This window comes from Vanellus vanellus, assembly GCF_965231255.1.
Source record: "Vanellus vanellus genome assembly, chromosome: 1".
NCBI lineage: Eukaryota > Metazoa > Chordata > Aves > Charadriiformes > Charadriidae > Vanellus > Vanellus vanellus.
Window position 1 is genome coordinate 103,731,328 of NC_138905.1, and position 21,869 is coordinate 103,753,196.

Genomic DNA, 21,869 nt, shown 5'->3' on the forward strand with positions numbered 1-21,869 from the left:
CTACAGAACAAGCAGAGCAAATTTTTTTCCGCCTCACAACTCAGGGTAAGCTTGGAAAGATTACAGTTAGAAGACTGCCCACATTAAAATGCAATCTTCTCTCCCTTTAAAGTAATTTTTCATCAATAATTTAGCATTCCATACCTGTTTATTCTCCCTATGCAGAAGAGCCACTGTAACACAGTGGTAAACTACAAAGACAAGTAGATTTATTACCTCTGCTTTCCCAGCCACAGTTTAGGAGGGCCACAGTTTAGGCGGGCAGGCAGAGGGGGCAGGCTGGAGCACAGTTGTGCTTTGCTATTTACTGGCCAACTGCGCAGAGTTCTTGGGAAGGCAGGGAAATAGATGGACTGTTTTATCTGACTTGATTTAAAGTTTTCATCTCACTTCCTTTGACTGGCTGCACACAGCATAAGCGTAGTGTATCTGGGAAAAAATCTCTCATTTTTCTTACTTTTTATTCCTGTGATATTACCTTGAGTGGGACTGGCACCAGTGGAAATCCCAATGCCATCCCAAGGACAGGTGTTAGGGCTTGGTGTAATAAGGCTTGGAGAGATTCCTCCCATTTCTTTTCTTCATTCTAGGCTTCTGGTGGTGACCAATTGCTGAGTGATAGTTCTGGGAATGATTTCTGGGATGCTGAACCAAGACCGTAAACCAGGAGCCATCTGACAATTGTAACAGCTTTCAGACTGTAATAAGACAGGGTGGATTTCATTTGGTGGCCAAAGCTGAGATAATTCACCTGAAAACATCCAGGATCGCTTTTGTGAATGTGTGAAAGGGGCAGGTCATAAGAGAATGTAATGAGCGCAGGGAAGCTGGTGGAGAGAGACCGATAGCTAGAAAAGCCTATGAAATGTCCTTAGCTGCTGTGAAAGCTCTTTAACAGTCCTTGCCATTTCAGGGCTGTGTACTTCCCTAGAGAAGTCAGGAGCATGGGGCACCTGAGGAACACCATCACAGAGAATGGGGAAGAGCAAGGAATAGTCCAATGATTACTGCAGTCAGTTTGCAGAGTGTGGGCTGTGTCATACATGGAGTGTTTTTGTATTGAGGTTCTGTGCTGTGAGTGCTGAGTGCGCAAGGCCATGCTTTTCTCCAACTGCTTTGGTTTTGCCCCATCCCAGCTTAAGCAGTTAGGGAGCTGAAATTCTCGGCTTTGCTATGGAGCTGTAAAAAGCGGTACCATGCTTTCACTTCAGCTGCAGCTGGCCTATTTAGGCATTGGTTGCTTGCTGGCTAAAGAAGTGGACAATTAGTGGCCACAGAGCTGAGAACACAAGTCTGATAGGAACCAGACCAAGACATCCAATTAATTTCCCAACACAATCTGATGATGGTGGCTCTTGCTGATTAATTGCATGGATTGGATTTAGTCCAGCACAAGTAGGCAAGAATCTGTACAACGCAACACAATCTCAGTGATCCCACTGGCTCTCCATTCACCTGTTTACACATCTGTATCATCTCTGACTTTTAAGTCTCAAAGAATCACTTCCTGATTCAGGCTTGATCCACATTTGAAAGTGTGGATGGTGTGCCTGTATTCACCAGTGGGGGAAAGAAAACTTTTCATTGATGCATAGTAGCCAAGGCACAAAAAAAGAAAGATATAGCATCCTTTTGCCCAACAGTTTATTTGTTTGGGGAAGTGATATAAACTACCCTAGGAGCACTATCTCTTACCAATGAATGTATGCTTTTCTGCCAAAGCCCTTAGGTATAGTCCAGGAGTGGTTTTCATGAGGTGCCTGGTTCAGGGCCCAAGGGCTTCTGTTCTCCTGTGTGCAGAACTGCCACTCCTCCTATCAATAAATGTGCGTAAAATTGGAGGATGTAATTTTTGCAGTTTCATAGCATCAGCTGTACTGCCTCAGGCAAGTGGTAGTGTGAGTCAAATAATTGCAAAGAAAGAGATGTGATGCATGCTCAGGTAGAGAGACCCCTGCTGACCTGAAAAACGATGCATACTGCCTTCTCTTGGACTCAGATCTTACCTGATGTGCTCGAAGGATGCAGTCTGAGTCCTATTACACTAAACTACAGTATTTGGCTTTGCCATTATTTACAGGGATTTGTGGTTCAGATCAACTTCATTCTAATTAGATGATCTTCCAACCCAACCCATTCTATAATTCTATTCATCAAGGCTAACTTAAGGCTGTGTAGTGAAGCTAAATCTTGCTAGGATTCATCTGTCCTCAGGGAAGCGTAGGCTCCTCTGGAGGGCAACTGAAAAGCAAAAGCCTAAGTTATTACCTCTCCGTTGCCTTCTCTCTTTTACTCATGGAAGGCGCTTATGAAGATCAGGCTCACAAGGCTCAAGTGTGCCCTTACAAATATCCCCTTCTATAATCACTTCCTGGAATTTTCTTTAATCACCACTAAAATGTATTAGTGATAGCTAGTGTGTAATGTTGATTGCATAGTTTGAATGCATAATCTGAGGATAGTTCAGGAGAAGAATCAGAGAAAGGAGACAAATACATATTGTGAATGAGAAACAGACAAAACCCATACAATTATATTTCTGAAGTGTGACTATTTTTAAGCTTTTTCTCTGGGAGTGTATATATACACATGCACAGACACACAAACCCCTGGATTCTTTTTATTTTCTGAGAGTAAGGATAACCGTGTTTTTAAGATGCACTTGATTAATATTTGCAGACCTTTTTCTGGGGATTTAGGAGAACAAGAAAGAAGGAAAGCAAAATTGTCACGTAGTCATGAGACTCCCCTGAGCTAGATTTTTCTTGTGAAAGTTCAAACATTGTGAAATTCACAATGAACAGGTTGCTTCTCTGGAGTGCAGGAATTACATTTCCATGATGATTTTGAAATAAAGGCTAATCCTGCTCTGGCTGCGTTAGTCAAAATAGCGGAGCACAATTAATTTTCTTTTTAGTCCTACTTGTATTAAACTAGACAAAGAGCTACCATGGTGCTGTCACTAAGCTTGTCATCCTTTTTCACATCTTTCACTCTTTTTTGCTCTGCTGTATAAACAGCCCAGAGTTCTGTCCTGTGTTACATCTGAGGCTTTTCTTATCTTGGCTTGTCGCTTGAAGATTTTTGGGGTCAGCAGTTTCTTCTTGAAGTTGAGGAAGTGCCAACCAGACCTCTATAATTCACATGCATGGACATAACTGGGAGGTGTAAAGCCACCATCTTGTCTTCACACAGTTGAACATCCTGTTGGCCTTTTTGATGGACGCTGTTACAGCAGTGACGTACTACATGAATCTATTCCGATCTTTTTTTTTTGGCAGAGGAAATAACAGGTGTATAATTTCCCAGTTCACCCATATATAATTATATATAATTTGACTTAAATAGATCTAGAGTTTTCACTGCTCCAGTCTCTCCATCTGAGGCACTGTGTTGCTCTTAAACTCTATTTCTGGAAAGGATCTGAAAAGAATACTTTAAAAGTTAGTAAAGAGCTTGGGATAGGATATAGAAGATGCCAGATAATTTATTGCACATCTCCCAAATGCTTTTGGGTAGAAAAAGAATTCCTGTGTTTTCCCAAAAGCTGCTTTTCTTTTCTTGATATAGACATTCACATGGGGGTGGGGTGGGGAAAGTTAGTCAGATGAGAATTTGCTAAAGCTCAGCTAATCATTTATTAAAGCAGTCCCTGGCTTGCCAAACTCATTAATCTCATTAACAGGGAAGGAGGGCTACAGTGCATGGTTAGCTGAAAGCACTGTTTACTAAGAAGTGTTCTTCGTTCACAAGGGAAAGATTTAAATATTCACTGTGTCACTGTTTTATCCCTGAAGCTGAAGTAACATGATGAGTCACTTGACCAGCCCATGTCACATGCTGGCTTTGGCCACAGACTGTGTGGGGTCAGGCATAGAGTTGCCAGATAGAGGTCTGACCTGGACCCATTCGTTTTTCAAGGTGTTTGTCATGTCTCTTGCATTCAGATGCAACCTGGGAAGCACGGGTCTCTAGAGAGGAGAGAATAAGACACCGTTACCACTCAGTTCACCTTGAGAAGCAAGTGGTGGCAATCTCTTAGTGCTGCATGGCCCCCACATTTCTGCCCCTCTAGTCCCTGGGAAAAGGAGGTCTGCCAGAAATTCCTTAATTATCTCTTTCCCTGCACCTCGGGAAAGTGGAGGAGCTGCCTCGTGCCCCTGCTGGGAGCATCTTGTTGGGACCTCAGCTGTGTTTTGTGGTATTCTGGAGAACATCCACTATTCAGTGTTTGGATTTGGGTCCAGGCACTTCTGGCAAAACTAGTGACGTCTCCTGTGCAACTTCCACATGGCACAAGTACGATATGCATAATGTCATGCGTTCGTTATATGCATAATACAGCATTCCTGTGCAAATGCTATAGCACCCTTGTGCGCTGCACACCTTCACATAGTAGTCCCCAGGGTCAAATTCTGCCTGGATCAGTTACTATTAGTGACTATCTTGCCTCTGAAATATGTTTTCCCCGACATTCTGTCCATAATGTGTTTTTATCCCCAACTGGTGTTTATAGACTTTGTTTTGCTTTATAGTTTGGACATTGATAACTTGTTGAAATGAATATTCAGTGTTGGTCCAACTTCTCTTCTCCACTTTGGTTCCATTGGTTCTGTCTCCTGATCATGAGATCTTTGCTTGCTTTTGCTTTTCAGGTCTGCAGCTGTCTCCAACTTGACCATGTCCCTTTATGCCTGCTGTTGTCATACTGTTGATGCATTTATTGCTCTCTTTCTGCTTTAAGCTCTAGTGTTTTAGTCTCTGCCTTTTTTTCCCCATCCTAAAGATCTCCTGTCATTTCACTTTCTTTTGCCAGCTTCCATCTCCTTTTCATCTCTTGTTTCTGGAGTGGGTGGTTTAGTTTTGCTGATTCCATTTCCTCTCATCTCTACATAATTTCTTAATCTCCCGCCCTTTGAAATTATTTTGACCTAGGCTGAAATACCTTCAGCTTCTTCCAGCTGAGCGTAAGCTTCTTGCTTCCATGGTTGTTGTCCTGCTTATACTTCTGCTTCCTATACTTACCTTGATACTTTATGCTTACTTTGTCTGTTTTCTTCTTTCTTGCCATTTGCCCTTCTCTTCTACTGCTTCCCAATATCAGGAGGCCCTTCTTTGTCCTCAGTCTTTCATTGCTCCGTAAGCTTCCCCTAAGTCCATCAGTCCCTCCTGATGTTGTGTAAGCATCCTCTTCTGCTTTATTCTCTTGAATATTTCCTTATGTCTTGTTCTTTTTTTCACTGTGCACTGCTCCGGGCCTTGGGATGTATGGTAACTGGGTGCAGGGAGCTGTCATCATCAACATTTCCCATACTGAAGTTGGTTCCCTTTTCTCATACAAACCTCCACTGCCAGGCCCTGCTGCCCCTCAGCTGCAGAGAATGTCCCTGGTTACAAACATCTTCTTTCTTAGATGTCGTGCCCCCCCCCCCCCCCCCCCGAGCTGTTTCTGTGCCTCCATAGGCTGGCACATCCCTGCTTGGGAAAGTGTCGATGTGTGTTTCCAGTGTTGTGTAAGTGCTCTCAGTCATTGCTTCCTGCAGCGCAAGAAGGAGGGAAGCAATGAAGGTCATGCGTGGGAGGTTTCGGCCATTCCCCTGTTGGTAGATGAAGTACCTCACTCTCCTGAGGGCTCTCTGCTGGCATTGCTCACTGACTCTTGGCTTGTCCCTAATCTACAAAAGGATGTGGCAGCAGACCCATGCATCTTCTCTGAGGTCTTAATACATCAGTTCCAGGCTGCAGCTCTTCTGTCAGCTGGTAGATAAACATTACGTGTTGAGATCCATCTCCTCCCTGGGAATGTGAAAAACTTGAGTGTTTAGTCCATTTTTCTACACACCTCCCACATAGTGCAGTTTCTCTCAGTGCTACATACCAGCCCTGGCAGGAACTGTGTGATTTGGATCCATTCCTTCATGCATCTCTAGAGTTTGGCAGAGCAAGCAGCACTAACTGGGCACCAGTGCTCAATGGGCTGGGCCAGGCACTGCGTGCTGCCTGACTTTCAAAGAGGAGGTGTGATGCCACCAAAATTGGGAGGGAAGTGACTTATTCTGCATTGGGATTGTTATGAACTCAAGATCTGGCTCCTCGGCTAACCTGCTGTGGAAATGGAGTATGGCCATCCCTAGAATATCTCTGCCTTATCTGTGAACTTGCCACAGAAGCCGTGAATCATCACGCCACTGTGGTAGGGTCTCTACAGAGTGTAAGGGTACTACATTTGAGCCTTCAGCCCCATCGTGCTTTATTTTTCCTTGTGGCTGTAGGCTATGAAAACAAATTTAGTTCTGCTGCCAACATCCGTGCTTAAATACATTGAGGAGTATTGCACCCTAGCACCTGAAACAGATGGACATTTTAATTTTATGTACGTGGGGAGAATGATGCTATGATGAAATGCAGTAGCTCGCTCTTCAAACAATGCAAAGGCATATGACACTCATGTTTTTGTCTTTTAGCTGAGGTGGAAGGATTGCAGGTCACTGTGCCTGAGAAGAAGAAGGTGGCCATGTTGTTTCAGCCTGCTCTGCTTCGCTGCCATTTCTCTACTTCTTCCACCCAACCAGCTGTGGTACAGTGGAGATTTAAATCTTACTGCCAGGACCGAATGGGAGAAGCTTTGGGTATGGCGACTTCTGGTTTACAAACAATGAGCAAGAGGAACCTGGACTGGGACCCCTACCTGGACTGTGTGGACAGCAGGAGGACAGTCCGTGTCGTGGCTTCCAAACAAGGATCTGCAGTCACTATAGGGGACTTCTATAAGGAAAGAGATGTCAGCATTGTCCACGGTAACTCTCCTACCCCAGTGATGCTTCTTGGGGGTTGGAATGCACCCTCAGCAATTTGGGATACTGGAGGCTGGCAGTAATTGTTCAGTAAACTCCCTTAGAAAAGGCTGCTAGAAGGGAATTGTCATGTGTCAGACATTTAGGAGTCAACCAACCAACCCTAGACCCAAAGGTCATTTCCTTTGGTGTTTCCCTTTGTCTGACTCCATGTAGGTCTCCAACCCTGATATAGTATTCTTTTCCCTTTAATGAGTGGAGGGGTTTTAGTCCTGGTTTCTGCATATTGCTCTGTATATAGATTTTCCTTAACAAAGGAGCGTCAGCAAGAGAGGTATGAATTCATTCTCTGCGGGCTAGGTTTTTCTTCCTTGCAAACTCCACTGATTTTTTCCCAGTTCCGAAATACCAAAATTATCCTGCACCTTATGTTTGCTCAGCTCTGGACATCACCAGCTTACCCCTCATGAACCTAAACCCATACAGCCTTGAGCAGTGTGAAGGGAAGAGATTTCCATGAGGTGAAGTCAAGTTGGGTGGAGATGGGGGGTGTCAGGGTCTTTAAACGTTTGGTCTGGAAGGCTGTGTGAGAAACCTTGTCCCTCAAAAAGTACAAGGCTTCTGGTCTTGGGAAACCACCTAGCCAGAAGCGGAGGCTCCTTGGTGTGAAAGGCATGTGATCAGACTCAGCGAGGGGCAGTGTTTTCCTTTGTTTTCATGTAACCTCTTCAGCAGAAGGCTGAAGTGCTGTAGAGGAGACACTGTCTAAGCCCTTCTTGTGTGGCACAAATACTGTTGGGACCCCAGGCCTCAGGTGGTAGGAAGGACAGAGTGACATTAGTTACCCCTTCTGCTCTCGGTACTTGCAGAGTGAGCTACCTCTGTGGCATTACCTGTCTTCCCACTTACAGCCACAGAGTCCTGAGCCTGTTGTTTTTTCCTGACTACTGTGATATTCTGGATAAGGTTAACCCCACTTCTTAGTAAGGAAATTAAATGGATTTGGGACACAGAGATGGACCCAGTGCTTTCAACACTTCACTCTTCCTATAGGCATTGGAGGGAAAGCCTGACTTTTCTTTTTTGCTTTTCAGATGCAGACCTTCAGATTGGGAAGTTGATGTGGGGAGACAGTGGGCTCTATTACTGCCTTATTATCACACCGGATGATGTGGAGGGCAAGAATGAAGAATCGGTGGAGCTGCTTGTGCTTGGTAAGCCCTCTTGCCAGATTGCTTCTTCAGCAGATAGCTGATGGATCTTTATTTCTGCTCTCTCGCTGTCCCTACATATCTGTGCACCATATTACTATGGGTGTAAGATCTATGTGAAACAGTATCCACAGTACCTTCACCATTGCCTTGCACCTTGTGCAGTCATTCACACCTAGGCAAAGTGGGTGGCAAACGCTGCCAAACCAGAATAGTAATGTTTACACCCACACTGCTCACACGTTACACAGGCGTAAATGAGTACAGAAAGTGCAGGGCCTGTGGAAAGTCAGAACTCTTGTTTTTAAGGCATAAAACAATAAACTTGCAGCAAAGTGAACACTTGAGACAGTCTTTTATAAATAGACACCCATAAGACATCAAATCGTATGCTTTATGCAGCCTTTTAACATTCCCTTCATCCCACTCTTCTGACCTGTGAATATGTCAAAAAGCACCGTGTTTATCTGCTTGAGTGTGTCAGTTTGGGAGATTTTTCTGTCTGCCTAATTATACTTGTCCAGTTAGAGGTGCAGTTTCGCGATTACCCTAATCACGTCTAAGCTGGTACTGCCACTAAAAGGACCTGTCCTCTCGGTGGTATGTGTGCTTGGTTCTGTTTCTGTTAAGCTCTCTTGAGCAGTGTGGTGAGCAGGACCAGTTTCTTTCCTATTTGGAGGGTTAGCTTTCAGTGACGGCTTCCACAATCAAGCTCACTGTAAAGGTCAAAAAAGCACCCATCCCAGCTGGAGGAGAAAAGCAGAGTGGAATGGGTCTTTCAGGGGCATTTGTTGACACTGCCTTGAGCCAGCTGTAGTACTTCACCCCTAGACTGCCCCAGGAGAGTCGGATGAGTTTTTCCCAACTTGCCTTAAGACCTGCTGACGCCAATGTTTGTCTGGTCAGCATGCTTGCATGATTCTTGGGTGTATAGATTCTGTACATCCTGTGAAGGAAATGTTAAAAAGCTTGGGTTTATAGTGTGTAGGTGATAGTAGAGGCATATGATAGAACATGTCTGTCAAGTGCCCTTGCTCTCATGGCTAAGGTCAGAGTTTAATTGGCATTTATATTTGGAGCTGTAGTTGTCATCACAAAGTAAACCAGATTGAATTGGTGAGTGACTATAGCAGTCCCGTTACCTCCCCGCACTCCTTTAGATGTCAGTCAAGCAGTGGACAACTGGAGAATGGGTCCCTCGAAAAAACACTGTCATACCTATGTCTAAATCCACAATGTGACTGTGTATCATATGCTAGTTAATAACAGGCTCAAGACTGACCTCAGTTAGTTCAGGTGAAGTTATCTCTCTCTGCCAGGTGGCAGCTGTAGCTGCTGTAGCTGTAGCCTCTCCAGAGGAGCTGTCTGTGGCTGCATGGTGATGGGCTGCTGAATTTTGTCCCTTCTTCACCTTCCTGTCCAGGATTTGGTGTCTTCCTCTTATATGTGTCTACAGCTGTGCTCAGACACCAGTGATGAAACAGTGCCATGGTAACAGGAAGAATCTGTTTTTCAGTGTGTACAGAAGACCATGTGGGGGGGAAAACAAAGAAATCCCCTCCTCTGAAGCTGGCTTGATGATGTTCCTGGCCCCAGTTCGTTGTGGTCATGTTGGAAGGAAACACGTAGATTTGGCTGCGTTACTTTGACTGCATCTTCTTTTCTGTTCACTACAGCCTGTGGGTCTGACCTTGCACTTTGTGCAGTACTCTTAAGTTTGGCAGCAGCATGAAAGCATACTTGTCGTGGGCATACTTTGTTCTGCCTCATGCTGTTTGGCGCAGCTTGTGTGTATTTCTTTTCCTGGGTAGTGTGTATGGAGGCAACATTCCAGGTTTTGGAGCGATTCCAGGTTACCTACCTATATTTCTTCCTTCCTTCTTTCCTTCCTTCCCCTTCCCACCTTATTCTTCTCCTTCTGCCTTTGCTGGTATTTTTTCTTCCTTTTCCACTCCCCATTGATGGCTAAAGGAGGAAGCAGCCAGTGGTGAAAATGCAATTTCTTAATATTCTGGCATCTTATGGGACATTTTCTATTCCATCCCACTGCTTTGAGGGAGACAGTGAGTATGGATGTAGATCGGAGTGATTCCACAGTCCTGGGGGACATATGGTAACAGAGTTTTGTCTGCTGTTTTGCTGTTTGCTGCTCTTTGGGTGGAACCCAGATTCCCTGTTAGAGCAGTTGGAGCAGTGGAGCGATAGTGTCTGCAAGCAACACTACGATTCCCACAGCACATTGCTGTTTGCTCCTTGCTGACAGTGGTCTTTCAAATATAATTTACATTGCTTATTTTGGGGCTGCTGCATGATTTAAGCATAGATTAGAATTTTGAATAGAGCAGAGGTTCTACCCACTCATCTTGTCAGTGGGGGAAGACAGAAGAATCAGAACTGAAATGGAAATAGGAAAATATCCCTTCCAGTGATTTCATATTAATGCCAAGATGAAAGGGGTGTTTAGGTTAGAGAAAACTAGTGCTGGACAGGGCAGTTTAATATCATGTAGAAACCTTAAAAGGTCTGAGAGGCAAAAATGGTAGATAGCTAATAGCATTGATAAATCAATGGAAATTTGCTTAGCTACAGGTGGAGGATTCTGCTTTCTATACAGTGAATTGCACCATTAAAAATTGGTCAAAAGCTGCTTTATCACAACTTGGAGCAAAATCCAAAACCTGAGCAAATTACAGTATTCCTTGTTTCTTAGGAAAACGATCACAGTGACTTCCAGTGAAGTCTAAGTAGCCAGTCAGCCTGGGTCATGATGGGATTGCATGTTGAGTTTTGTCACCTGGATGCATCATGTTGACACACAAAGCGGCTGGACAACTCTAGGTAGCTTCAGAGAATCCAATGTGCCATCTTCATTTCAGGCCTATTTCAGAAAAGCGTATAAGCATTTATTTATATCCATTTGTGCTCAGCAAAGCTGATAGGATTTATAAAGCATACCTGATGTTAAGCATGTGCTTATGTGCTTTGCTGAAAAGACCATTCAGTAGGTTTTGCTTAGTCAGGGACTTTAACCCTCTCTAAGGGAATCAGTGTAGGCAAGGGAAGAGCAATAGTGCCTCAGAAACACAGAAGGAGATTGGTTAGTAGTGAACCTCCCAAAGAGCAAGGAAAGAATTTAGATTAAAAAGTATTATTACACTTTTATTAAATATTTGTATTTTGATGGTGTTTGGAATCTCCAAAAGGGGTCAAGCGTGCTGAAAACTGTATGAACTCTGCTTCTGCTGTGGCAGGACTAGACTAGTACAGAGCTTAGCAATTCCACAGCAGGAGTCAAGTGATGCTCTCTGCTCTCATGTGTTTTACTAGAAATGTAGAACCCTTTGCTGATATTACAGTTGGGCTAGTGAATCCATTGGCAACTTTATACATTTTTATTTTTTAGAACTAGAGTGATCGAATCAAAAAGGCTGAATCTTAAATTTAAGAAAGTCTACATTTCTATCTTAGTAGCTATCAGGTGAGTGTCCTGCTTCTCAAAACACAGACAGTCCTGTTAATCAAGTTGTTATTCATAGCCCCTGTGCACTGCTTTTTATATGAGAAGGTCAGTGGGCTTCAGTAAAGTAATACATTGCAGCCTTTGTTGAAGGGAACTGCAAGTGTACCAGTGCAGAGGATGGAGGGTGCCTGAAGTAACCTGCAAATCAGAAGTACAAGGCAGTGTCAGTTGATATCCCATCCTAGCTTCGTGTGACCCAGCTCACATCAGGAAGCAGTCTAGCTCAATTGCATGGGATTGCATATAAGCCAGTAAGCCTTTCTGAGAGCCAAAATTTACTAATAACGTGCAGGCACCTGTAGGAGCAGCTACACGGCTCCCTTCCCAAACTGTAGAGAAATGGCAATGGCTGTAGGTATAGCTAGTTGCACAGCTGGCTACTCTGAAGTGCATAGGTCTGTGCAAGCTTGGCAATGTTTGCATTACAATACTTTACATAGCTTAGACATGCTTCACAAAATAGTGGCTTCATTCCCAAAGACATGTCAAGTTCCTGAAAGAGACAGGAGAGTGATCCACTAATCCCAGTTGTTTATTTGATACTTTGGTTAGTGATTGATGTGCTTTGCTAGACAGCTATTGCCTGCTTTTTTTTCCATCCAATTTGGCAGCTAATACTACATAAATTATATATTAGTGAAATATTATTTTATAATTAATCTTTTAGAAGCTTCAGCTCCTACCATTGTTATGCTTTAAATAACAACAATTAGCACTTGAGGTTTTTGTTAATTTCTAAAGTCAGCTAGCACTTAACATAGGTAAATTGACATCTTTGGTAGTTTGTATTACCAGCCAGTATTGGTACAGGCTAAACCCAAAATTTATCAAGTCTAACACCCATTGGACAGAAAGAATGTAGATACGTATACACACAGGATATTGCACAGTAATTAATGTTCTAATAGAGACATGCGTTGGCTTTCAGAGAGGATAAATCTCTACTGGGACGTGTGTGTATGGTGTGCATTGCTAATAAGACAGTTCTTACTCAGCAAAGTGACTCAATAGCTGATATAAATATAGCCAGGTTTGGAGTCTTTTGTGTGCCAGGAGAGACTGGCAACTTATAAAAGTTGATGGGGTTTCAGAGCCGGAAAAGTTCTTGGCAAAATTTTCCCTTACAAGATGATGGTTTTAGGATCTCGCTCTGTTGTGCTGAAAAGCTGCCAGTAGCATCCAAGCCAGTACTTGGTCGCAGCAGTTGGCAGAGACATCAGTGCTATTGGCCATGTGTTGGGGATGAGAGGGCCGGATCTCAGCTGGGGAGGTGTCTGTGAGCAACTTCATGGCGAGAGCTCTCCGACCTTGAGCTGCGCCTTGGTGACTGAAGACGGGTAGTGCCAGCAGGCAAAGGAAGTGATCAGCACGGGAGGCCTCCACTTAAAAATCCAGGAAAGGCATTGATGCCAGGAAAGCCACTGGCGTCTTCCCAACCCCAAAGTGCTCGTCCTGTCCTCGCTAGGCACTGCTGCCCTGTCCTGGACCACTGCGCTGCTGCCTTTGTAATCTGGGTCCAGTCCCCCTCATCCTAGCCCAGCCTACTCCTAGTTACTTATTTCACACTATTTAGAAGTGCTACTTGTTGCCAAGGTTTTTTTACCTCTCTTTTCCTCCTTATTTGCCAGCGACAGCCACACGCTGCTCACAAAGGAGACTGGCGTGATTAAAAGACCTCCGTTACTAAGGTAGCCATGGCAACAGCCTCCTTGGAGGTCTTTGTTGCCTGCTAAAACTTTGATCTCCAAGAAGGGCTGCTGCTGTTTCTCCCTCCAATTGAAGAGCAGGATGGGAAGAAAGGATAAAGTTTACTCCGAGCTGAGGGAGCATGGAGGAACTCATTGCAGAGCTGTGCTCTCCCAGTAAATCTCACAGCAGCTTCCTTGGAAAAGTATCTGATTTACAAGGGCCATACTTCCTCTCCTGTCCTTTCCAACCTCCCCTCAGGGCAGTGCCCTGTGCCAGCGGCCTCTTGCCGTGGCATTGCTTGGCAAATTTTTCTGCCAGTGAGGAAGAAATAGTTCCCTCTGTAGCTGCTGCCTACCATGGTCCCACTGCTGCAGGTAGGGCTGCGAAGGCAGCCCTCAGCTGGGAAACGAATTCAACAGTTATTCCCATATTTACCCAATATTTATCACACTTATGCAATTGCCAGTATTTACCCAATTGCCATGTTCCTGACTGCACCTGCACCTACTTTATTCGTGTCATCATTTCTTTTCAGCTGCACCACTTAGCCTAATTATTTTTGTGTCTCTTCTCTGCAGACTCTCTGCTAATTGTCTGCTTGCCTCCACATTCTCCCTGATCTCCTGCGATTTGCGCTCTCGCTCTGTCAGCCGCCCGCCTCCTGTGTTTTAACTCCTGTCCTCGCTCGCCTCTTCTTTCTCTCTGCACCTTCTGGAGCTGCTCTCCACCCCCTCAGCTTTTCCTCTCCCATTCCTCGTCCTGCCCTCTCACTCTGTGCTCTGCCAGGCAGACTGGGGGCTTCCGGGCTCCTCACAGGTCGGGGCTGGCCGGGGCCCGGGTGTGCGGGGTGCTTGGTGAGAGGCTGCTGCGGGCGGGTAAAGCCCTGCAGCAGTGCAGTGGGAATAGAGACAGGAGGACGTCCCAGATCCGTGCTGGAATAAGGACCAGCTCCTGCAGAGCCATCGGGGACAACCCTGGTAAATGGGGGCATCACCTATTCCGTCTTCCCCCTGGGGTTTGTCTGCTGGTGATGAGAGCTTGCACAGAGGACATGGAGCCCTTGCAGGGGTGCGGAGCTGCGACTTGGCAGATGTGCCCGGCCGTGTCTCGGAGTGCCTGCAGTCCTCTGTCTCAGGTGGGCAGAGCTGGTGTGTCGAGGTGGTGCAGCCAGATGGTCTCTCAGCAGGATGTTTTAATAGTTTTCTCCTTGCTTTGTAGCCCCAGCCCTCCACCTTAAAATTTCCTTAAAACAAACAAACAAACAAAAAAAACCAAGAGAGAATTGAGGTGAGCTTAACACCTGCAGAAGGAGCAGCGTGGGCACAGAGAGCCTGGAGGTTGCCAGCACTGATTGCCATGGCCGCCTCCAGCCTGGTGTTTCAGCCGTGGATCCAAAAGAAGGCCTTGCTCACTGAAACCCTGCCCTCTCTGCCACTGCTTTGGGCATCGCATGACCCACTGCCGTGCCAGCCTGGGTTCCCCTCTGCCAGCTACCTCCTGGCTTTGGGGTGTGCCCATGCCCAGGCCAGGCTTGCACAGGGTGGGCAAGCAGGAGTCAGCGGTGGCCCTTGTTCTCCCCGTGAGCTGCCCTGTCCCTGTGCCTGCTGGCAGGCAGGCTGGCTGGATGATTTTACTCCACTTGTTGCTGGTGGTGGCAGCTGCTGTGGCGGTGGCAGGAGGAGGAAGGTCGCCTTTAGTGAGGGGCAGTGGTGGGGAGCCTCCCGTCGCCATGGCAACGGCGGGGCAGCCATGGCGGCTTGGCTTCACCCGCTGCTAAGGGTGTGGGGAAGGGTTATCTGTGAATTAATTTGGCCCAGGGCGGGGAGGGGGGAGAGCTGGGGTGCATGTAAAGCTGCTGGGGGCACAGCAGCCCGCAAGCAGGCTTTCTGCTTGCTGGCTGTCAGCTGGGCTAGTCAAGGCAGCAGAGTTGTGGTGGGGTTCGCTGCTACCTTGGGCCCTCCCGAGCTTTGTGCATCCCCCCCCCTCCGGTGGCTCTGGTGCCCCCAGGGCTGTGCAAATTCCCCCTGGTTGGGCAGGGGGAGCAAATTCCCCAAGCAGATCCTCAGCAGAGCCGAGTGAGGCTGCACAAGCAGCTTGAGTGCTCATAAGTAGCACAAAGGAACTACTTTGGTTGTCTTTGTAACGAGTTACTGAGTTCTCAAGCACTGTTATTTCTGAGGGATGCTTCTTCCCCCTTAAACACGTCGTCCCTCCTGGGATCAGGAGGCACTGTAAGAGCCAGAGGCACTGTAAGAGCCAGAGGCACTGTAAGAGCCAGTACCAGCAAGGACTGAGGCTCTTCGGGTAGGTTCAAAATAAAGCAGGTGCCTATTTGGACTCATGAGATGGAGCTTCTGCTCTTTATGTGTCACTATTTTACATCTGGTACCACAAATCACAGCCCTAAGTTAGCTATATACCTCCAGCTATTTGTCCATTGGTGTCTGCTCTCAGACTAGGGCTGCATGTGAGCTGGTGTGGAAATAACACATGGGAGGCAAGCTGCATGCCTGTGTCTGCCTATACGTTCTGTGTGCAGGCGGTTCACATACACGTTGTTCTCACACACACACGGAGGCCTATGCAAGAATTGCATTTTTTTTTTTTTTTGTACGTGCTTGGAAAATAAGGAATATCTTTAATATGCACATGGAGCATAATGTAAAACTAGCATACTGTGACTCAAGGTGTACATTTGTTGCATGTGTTTGGAGGCCACTTGTGGCGCCTAAGACTTAAGCCACAGCTGTGTTGTATATGTGCCTATATCTTGTGAGCAGAAAGCATACATGAGCACTTTCCCATAACAAACTAGTTGTGAGCAGTTTGAACACTTGATCCTTCCAGAAAATGTACTACAAAGAATGTCATGAAACTCTTTGTATATGTAGATGAAAATTTCGCAGTAGACTGATGGCAAGAGTCCTCCTTCACAGTAGTAGATGAGAAATAGTTATCTGAAGGATCACCATTGTATCTTTTGCTAAGGCTTCAGGAGCACCTCATCATGATGGTGTTTCTGTGAGTACTACGCAGCTTTGATGAGTTGCAACTGGTTGCAAGGCACTGCCTGCATTCAGAGTGTGTTTGTTATGCCTCCAGCAGGCATCCTTGTGATTTTTGGTCTCTACAGAACCTCTGCTGAAGCTGTGAGAAAAAATGGACGGTGGGAATTTGATTATAACACACTTTAAGGACAGACTAGAGGCCAAGGAACTTGGGATCCAGTTCATCATTGTGTCTTGAGTGCTGCTTAGTGCAGGACCTGAAGGGCATGTGGGGAGGTTAAAGGTAGCTTTCTACCACTTTTGCCCTGGTTTACCCTTAGCTGCTTCTGCTATGTTATATCGACAATGTATGTTTCTCTTCAGAGTGCAACTCTTCTACCTTATGTGTGTTTTTAAAAAATCTAGGATGATCCTGGTGCTGTGCAAAAGAGCATGCAGCACAGCTGCACATAGGGCTGTTCTGCCGATGCACAGGTGTGTGGAAGTTACAGCTGAACACTGTGCAGGATGTTTGCTGTGTGTTAGAAACATCCCAGACATTCAGTGCCAAAACAAAGAGGCACCAAGCTGCCTTTGGGCTTGGATTTTGTTTGTGTCCAATTATAAATTAGAAGTTGATTTACTTTTTTTTTTCTTTTTCTTTTGCAAAGTGATTCCACAAATTTCTACACGAATCCTTCCCTGGTGGGTTTGCTTCGCTTGAGAATTGGCCTTATATCACACAATCTCAACAAGTTGCATGTGCATATTGGAATAAGTAGCACGTACTCACAGTCATGCTTCAAGACTCCTTTTCTGGAGCCGTCTCTGCAGTTGCAGAGCCCCACTTGGAGAGCACCACCCACAGGTGTTGGATGCATGTGGCTAACTTTTCAAGGCCCTTGGGTTAAAGATGTTTCACACCATCCAAACTGCATTAGTACATTTTTAAAGTAAACCAAATCCTTCAGTTAGAGGGCTGGCGTGCATTTCCAGGAGCTTTTTGCATGGGTAGAACACAAGTCCGTAAACATGTTACTGTGTAACCACGCTAAGGGGACCTCCCTCTTCTTGTTATTTTGTGCCTAGGTCAGAGAAGCTCTGTTCCAGATTCTTTCTCCCCAGCTCTGCTGATAAAGATAAAATGCAAGGACACAGAAATGGCAGAAGAGCAGAGGCATACACCAGGCATCGAGCAGGATGACATCTGTGGTTGATAGGAATTCACTTAACAGAGTGCAAATGGGCTGATGAGGAAGGGGACTGGAGGCTAAGGCAGGGGCTGGGAAGTGTGTTTTTCCTGCAGTAACCTTTCTCCTTGTTCTCCTCCTGTCTTTTCTAGGCAGGACAGGGCTGCTTGCTGATCTCTTGCCCAGTTTTGCTGTGGAGATTATGCCAGGTATTCAGTCATTTCACCCTTCAGTCACCCAGTCCTCTGTCATCTTGTCTGTTTATCCTTCTACAGCATCTTTTTGTGGTGTACATTTCACTCTTTACATGTATTTTATCTGGGGATAAAAAGGGAAAAGCCTATTGCTTACTGGGAAAAGTGTGTTGGGTTGAGATCTGAGAGAGCTGATGCTGGGACTGGGGGGAGGAATGGCCATGCTGGGAGCCAACATACAGAGATGGTTGATGGCGTGCCAGGATCCGTGTGAGCAGAAATGTGAGTGCTGTTCAGGGGAGGTTTTATATCAAGCTCTCTGCTCTCCCCCTGCTAGCACAAAGGTAACGCCGCTCCAGCCTGCAACACCTCGGCAGCCTCATGTGGCCGTATGGCTTCGTACGTCATTTGGTTTGTGCACTAGTAACTTCTGCTCCCCACACCCTATCCTGCGGGCACCCTTATAGCCATCACCACAGATGGTAGCACAGGAGGTGCTAGAAAGAGAGCACTGGTTAGCAGCCCATCAGTGACACAACCCCTCTTGTGCTGCATGGCCAGGGCATTATCTAGGTAACACCAGGTGGTTGGACCAGACATGAAAGCTCTCTGCTCATGATAAATCCCTCGCTAGCCAAATTAATGAGAGCCACCAGTTCTGGCAGTCCTCGCGGAGGAAACAGAGACTGTGCAACAGATTGTCCTTGAAAGGGAAAAGCTGTGAGAACATTTAGCCCTTGAGTCATCTGATCATCCCCTGACAGTGCCCAAGGAGTGTTTCTTTAACACGTTTGTGCAAAAATGCAGCTCCACATAAATGTGTGAAGCTATTTTCAAGTCTGTCCCAGAGATGCAAATGGAGAGAAGGCAGACACTCCCCCCACCTCCAGTATAACCCAAAACTCCCTGGAAGTTCAGCATGGCAGGAGAGGGATTGGTCTTTTCAGCATAGATAGAAGTTGATTCTCTGTTGCCTAACATGTTTTTTTCCTCACTATTTACAATTTTATTGAATGGGTATAAAATTCTTGTGTGTTGGCCAGGTAGCTTTCTGGTACCCTCACTGTATGGGTATAAACAACAAGAAAGTGTAAAAGGCAGCGGGAAACCACATTTCAGCTGTTAGCGTTGCCTGTTACCTGAATGAACAAAAGCAGATGCTCCTGCAAGCACAAACCAGTAGTTCCCAGACAGCAAGGACACATAGCATTTCAGCTTGGCAGTCATCTGAATCTCAGAGTTACAGAGTTCTATGTGGAAAAGGGCTATGTCAGAAGATAACAGTTGTACTGGAGGAAGGATTAGGGAATTGCATGTAAAACTGGTTGAATCCCAGTTTTGTGCATAAAGGAGGAGCCAGCAGGCTCTTTTGCTGTTTTAACTTCATCAGAGAAGCAAATGGTGTAACTTCCTGTGAAGTAAAGTATTTCCTGACTCATAGGTCCCTGTGACTGGGACACTGATTTCAAACATCCACTCCTGGTGCCGAGTGAGTATCTTGTAATCTGCAGCGTACATACTAACCTGACCTTTTGTACTCCTAGAACATTTTCAGAAAGACCACAGATACCCTTACAATGGACTTGCTGTTTGTTTTTTTCATCTACCAGGCTTTTATCCTTTATGGAGTGGTTGTGAACTGTTCACTAATAGCTCTGGAGATCAGACATCTGAGCTTCATTGCATAGCTGTGGCTGGCTACTTCTGTTATGTGATACTATTTCACCTTCCCTGTATCAGTGATGGTCGTAGAGAACAAGTTGAGAACATGACAGAAGAAAAAGCCACTGAGCTGTTGCCCTGCTCGTATTGGCATAGATGAGGAAGTACAGGGCTGGAAAGGATAGTCTGGCTCACTATCTTGCTTGCTATTCCAAGCACCATGTAGTTTCATCCTTTACATAAACTTAGCAAGCTTAAGAATAGTCTGGGTTTGGCCTTTCTCTCTCCCATTGGATTGCTTTCTTTGATGTGCTTCTTCTAGCTTCCACCTACATTACTCATAGCCTGTTTATGCCCATTTATGCAAGACCTTTAACTATAATACCTGCTTTTCCTCCTAGCACTCATCCTGCTGGCATATTTACTAGCAGCAGCTACATCTGCTTTCAGCCTTCTTTTTGATAGACTAACACAGTGAGCTTCAACTCTCCTGGTGCAAGGCAGGCTATTGAGTCCCTTCATCCCCTCAAATCCCTGCTTTGCATCAGCTCCAGCCTGAATTCATCTTTTCTTGTACAAAGATGACCAAAGCTGTATAACGTTAGTAACTTCAGAGGAAGTTACATGGAGGCCTTGTATGATGGCATTAATATTTCCTTAACACTACTGGAAATTTTTCCTCTGCTGGGCATAGGATTACATTTGCCATTTTTGTGGTGGTATTGCATAACTGGTTACAGTTGTCTTATGATGGAATAGTGGAATAGTATACTTTCTTTTCTTTTTCAGTTGTTTTCAACTAATGAAGTCCTGTTCAGAGCAGAAATTGTTCTTAATCTTTGAATGTGGGACCTTGAAAGTATTGCTGCATCCCTTGAAATTCAGTATGTTGCATTTCATGCCCAAGGACAACTGGCCCTTTCTGTAACGTATCCCAGTCTTCATCTTTGGTGATAATGATTCCCTACCTCTTACCCTCAAGATACACATTCTTATTTTCTGTGTCAAGGTCATTCATGAAAATATTAACTAAGATGGCTCTTAAAACCAGCACTTGAGGAACCGTATCAGTAATCTCCTCTTAGCTCTTATTTTTCCATTCATGAATGCTTCCCTCCAGCCATTTCCTTATTCATTAGCTGAATTTTTTTCAGCATATAGTAACTTCAACAAGAAGAATTATTCCACAAGGACCGAAGTTATCTGCAAATTTAAATGAAATTCGTGTTTCAGCCAAAAAAGAAATAAAATATTCAAAAAATATAAAACATTTAACTTGACACTTCTGATATGAAGTGTTTTGATTTGTAAATGCCAGATCTTTCACTGACATTTTTTAAAGGAAATTGTAAGTTCTAAATTAAAAATGGCATTAAAAAAAAGAAATTGTTTGTAAAAGAGTTAAGGAAAACTCCAACAAAGCAAAGAATTTTGCTTTTGTTCAAACAGAGTGCTGTGGATGATTCAAAAATGACACTTCTTATTTTTGCATTTTATTAAGAACTAGAAAAAACTCCCATTTTGATTGTTCCAAGCTGAACATTTTTCCTTGACTTTTCAGCTTAGCGATGCAGGTGAGAGGTGCACTATTTTTCCGGTGTGATTCTGTACTCACATTGCAATCCTTGTATCAATACTTCTATGTCTTAAATAATAATGTACCAGGAGACCCCTTAGTGAACGCTGGACTTCTGTTCAGAAACAGTGGTCTGCTGCTTTTTTTTCTCTTGGGTGGGGGTAAACTCTACCCCACTGCAAAGCAGCCCCACCACTTCTTTCTTTCCTTTCTTACCATCTCTCCAAGGTGGTTGAATAACCACCTGGGTACACCTGGAATCTTTCCCAACAGATCTTCCCTCACCAGCGATCTGACTTCTAGATAGGTTGATGCATCTCTTTGACGTAAAACCAACTCCAGGCCTCCTATACATTCAGAGTCTTGAAATTTCTTGGTCCAGATGTGTTTACTGACCATTCCCTTAATCCAGGGAGTTGTCGTGTGACAGTAGGTGCAGCTCTGTGCATGCAATCCCCTGCAAAGCACAGGGTGCCCAGATGCAGAGCTGGGAGCTGCCGTGGCTCAGGCTGGGCACCTGCTCCCACCACGGCTGCTGCCGCTGCACATTTCCCAGCAGCAAAGTTTGAGAAACCTTTTCTTGCTCCCCTTCCCGTTCAAACCCCATCCCTTTTTTTGTGAACCAGCTCTTCTGTGTTGACCCTTGTGGGGCGTTTTTCAGCCTTTCCCTTTTTGGGGCCTGGTAGACATCATTTGAGACTTCAGTAGGGGGGGATGGGGAAAGTGGTTGTTAGGTTTCCTGGCTGGCTGCAGCTCCTGAATAGGATGTTCGTTCGGCACATTCAAAAGAATAATTGCATGCGTGGGCCTAGTTGGGAAGGGGCAGGCCTGGCTCATTTACTGGGCTATTTATAGCATGCTTTTCACCATCGTTTGTCCCATTAAAACTAGGATGTGGGTAGGGAACAAACACACAAGCAGGGCATGAACATGGCCAGGAAGAATGAGTCTTTGATGAGATCCAAATGCTAATGAAGCACGTCCTGCGGCATTCGTACAGGTCTGCCGTGGGGCGAAGGGTTTCTGTGCTGAGGAACCAGAGCTCA

The 21,869-nt window shown here is 45.3% G+C and overlaps 1 protein-coding gene across 2 annotated transcripts in view; it reads left to right on the forward strand.

Annotated features, from left to right (window-relative positions):
• ILDR2 (immunoglobulin like domain containing receptor 2) overlaps window positions 1–21,869 on the forward strand; it is a gene marked incomplete at its 5' end in the record, with an annotated part of 37,056 nt that overhangs the window by 2,864 nt on the left and 12,323 nt on the right. For both annotated transcript variants that reach the window (XM_082498371.1, XM_082498372.1), the window contains 2 exons: window positions 6,465–6,797; window positions 7,889–8,008. In XM_082498371.1, the coding sequence (XP_082354497.1) occupies window positions 6,465–6,797; window positions 7,889–8,008 (453 nt within the window). The remainder of the gene's footprint in view (window positions 1–6,464; window positions 6,798–7,888; window positions 8,009–21,869) is intronic.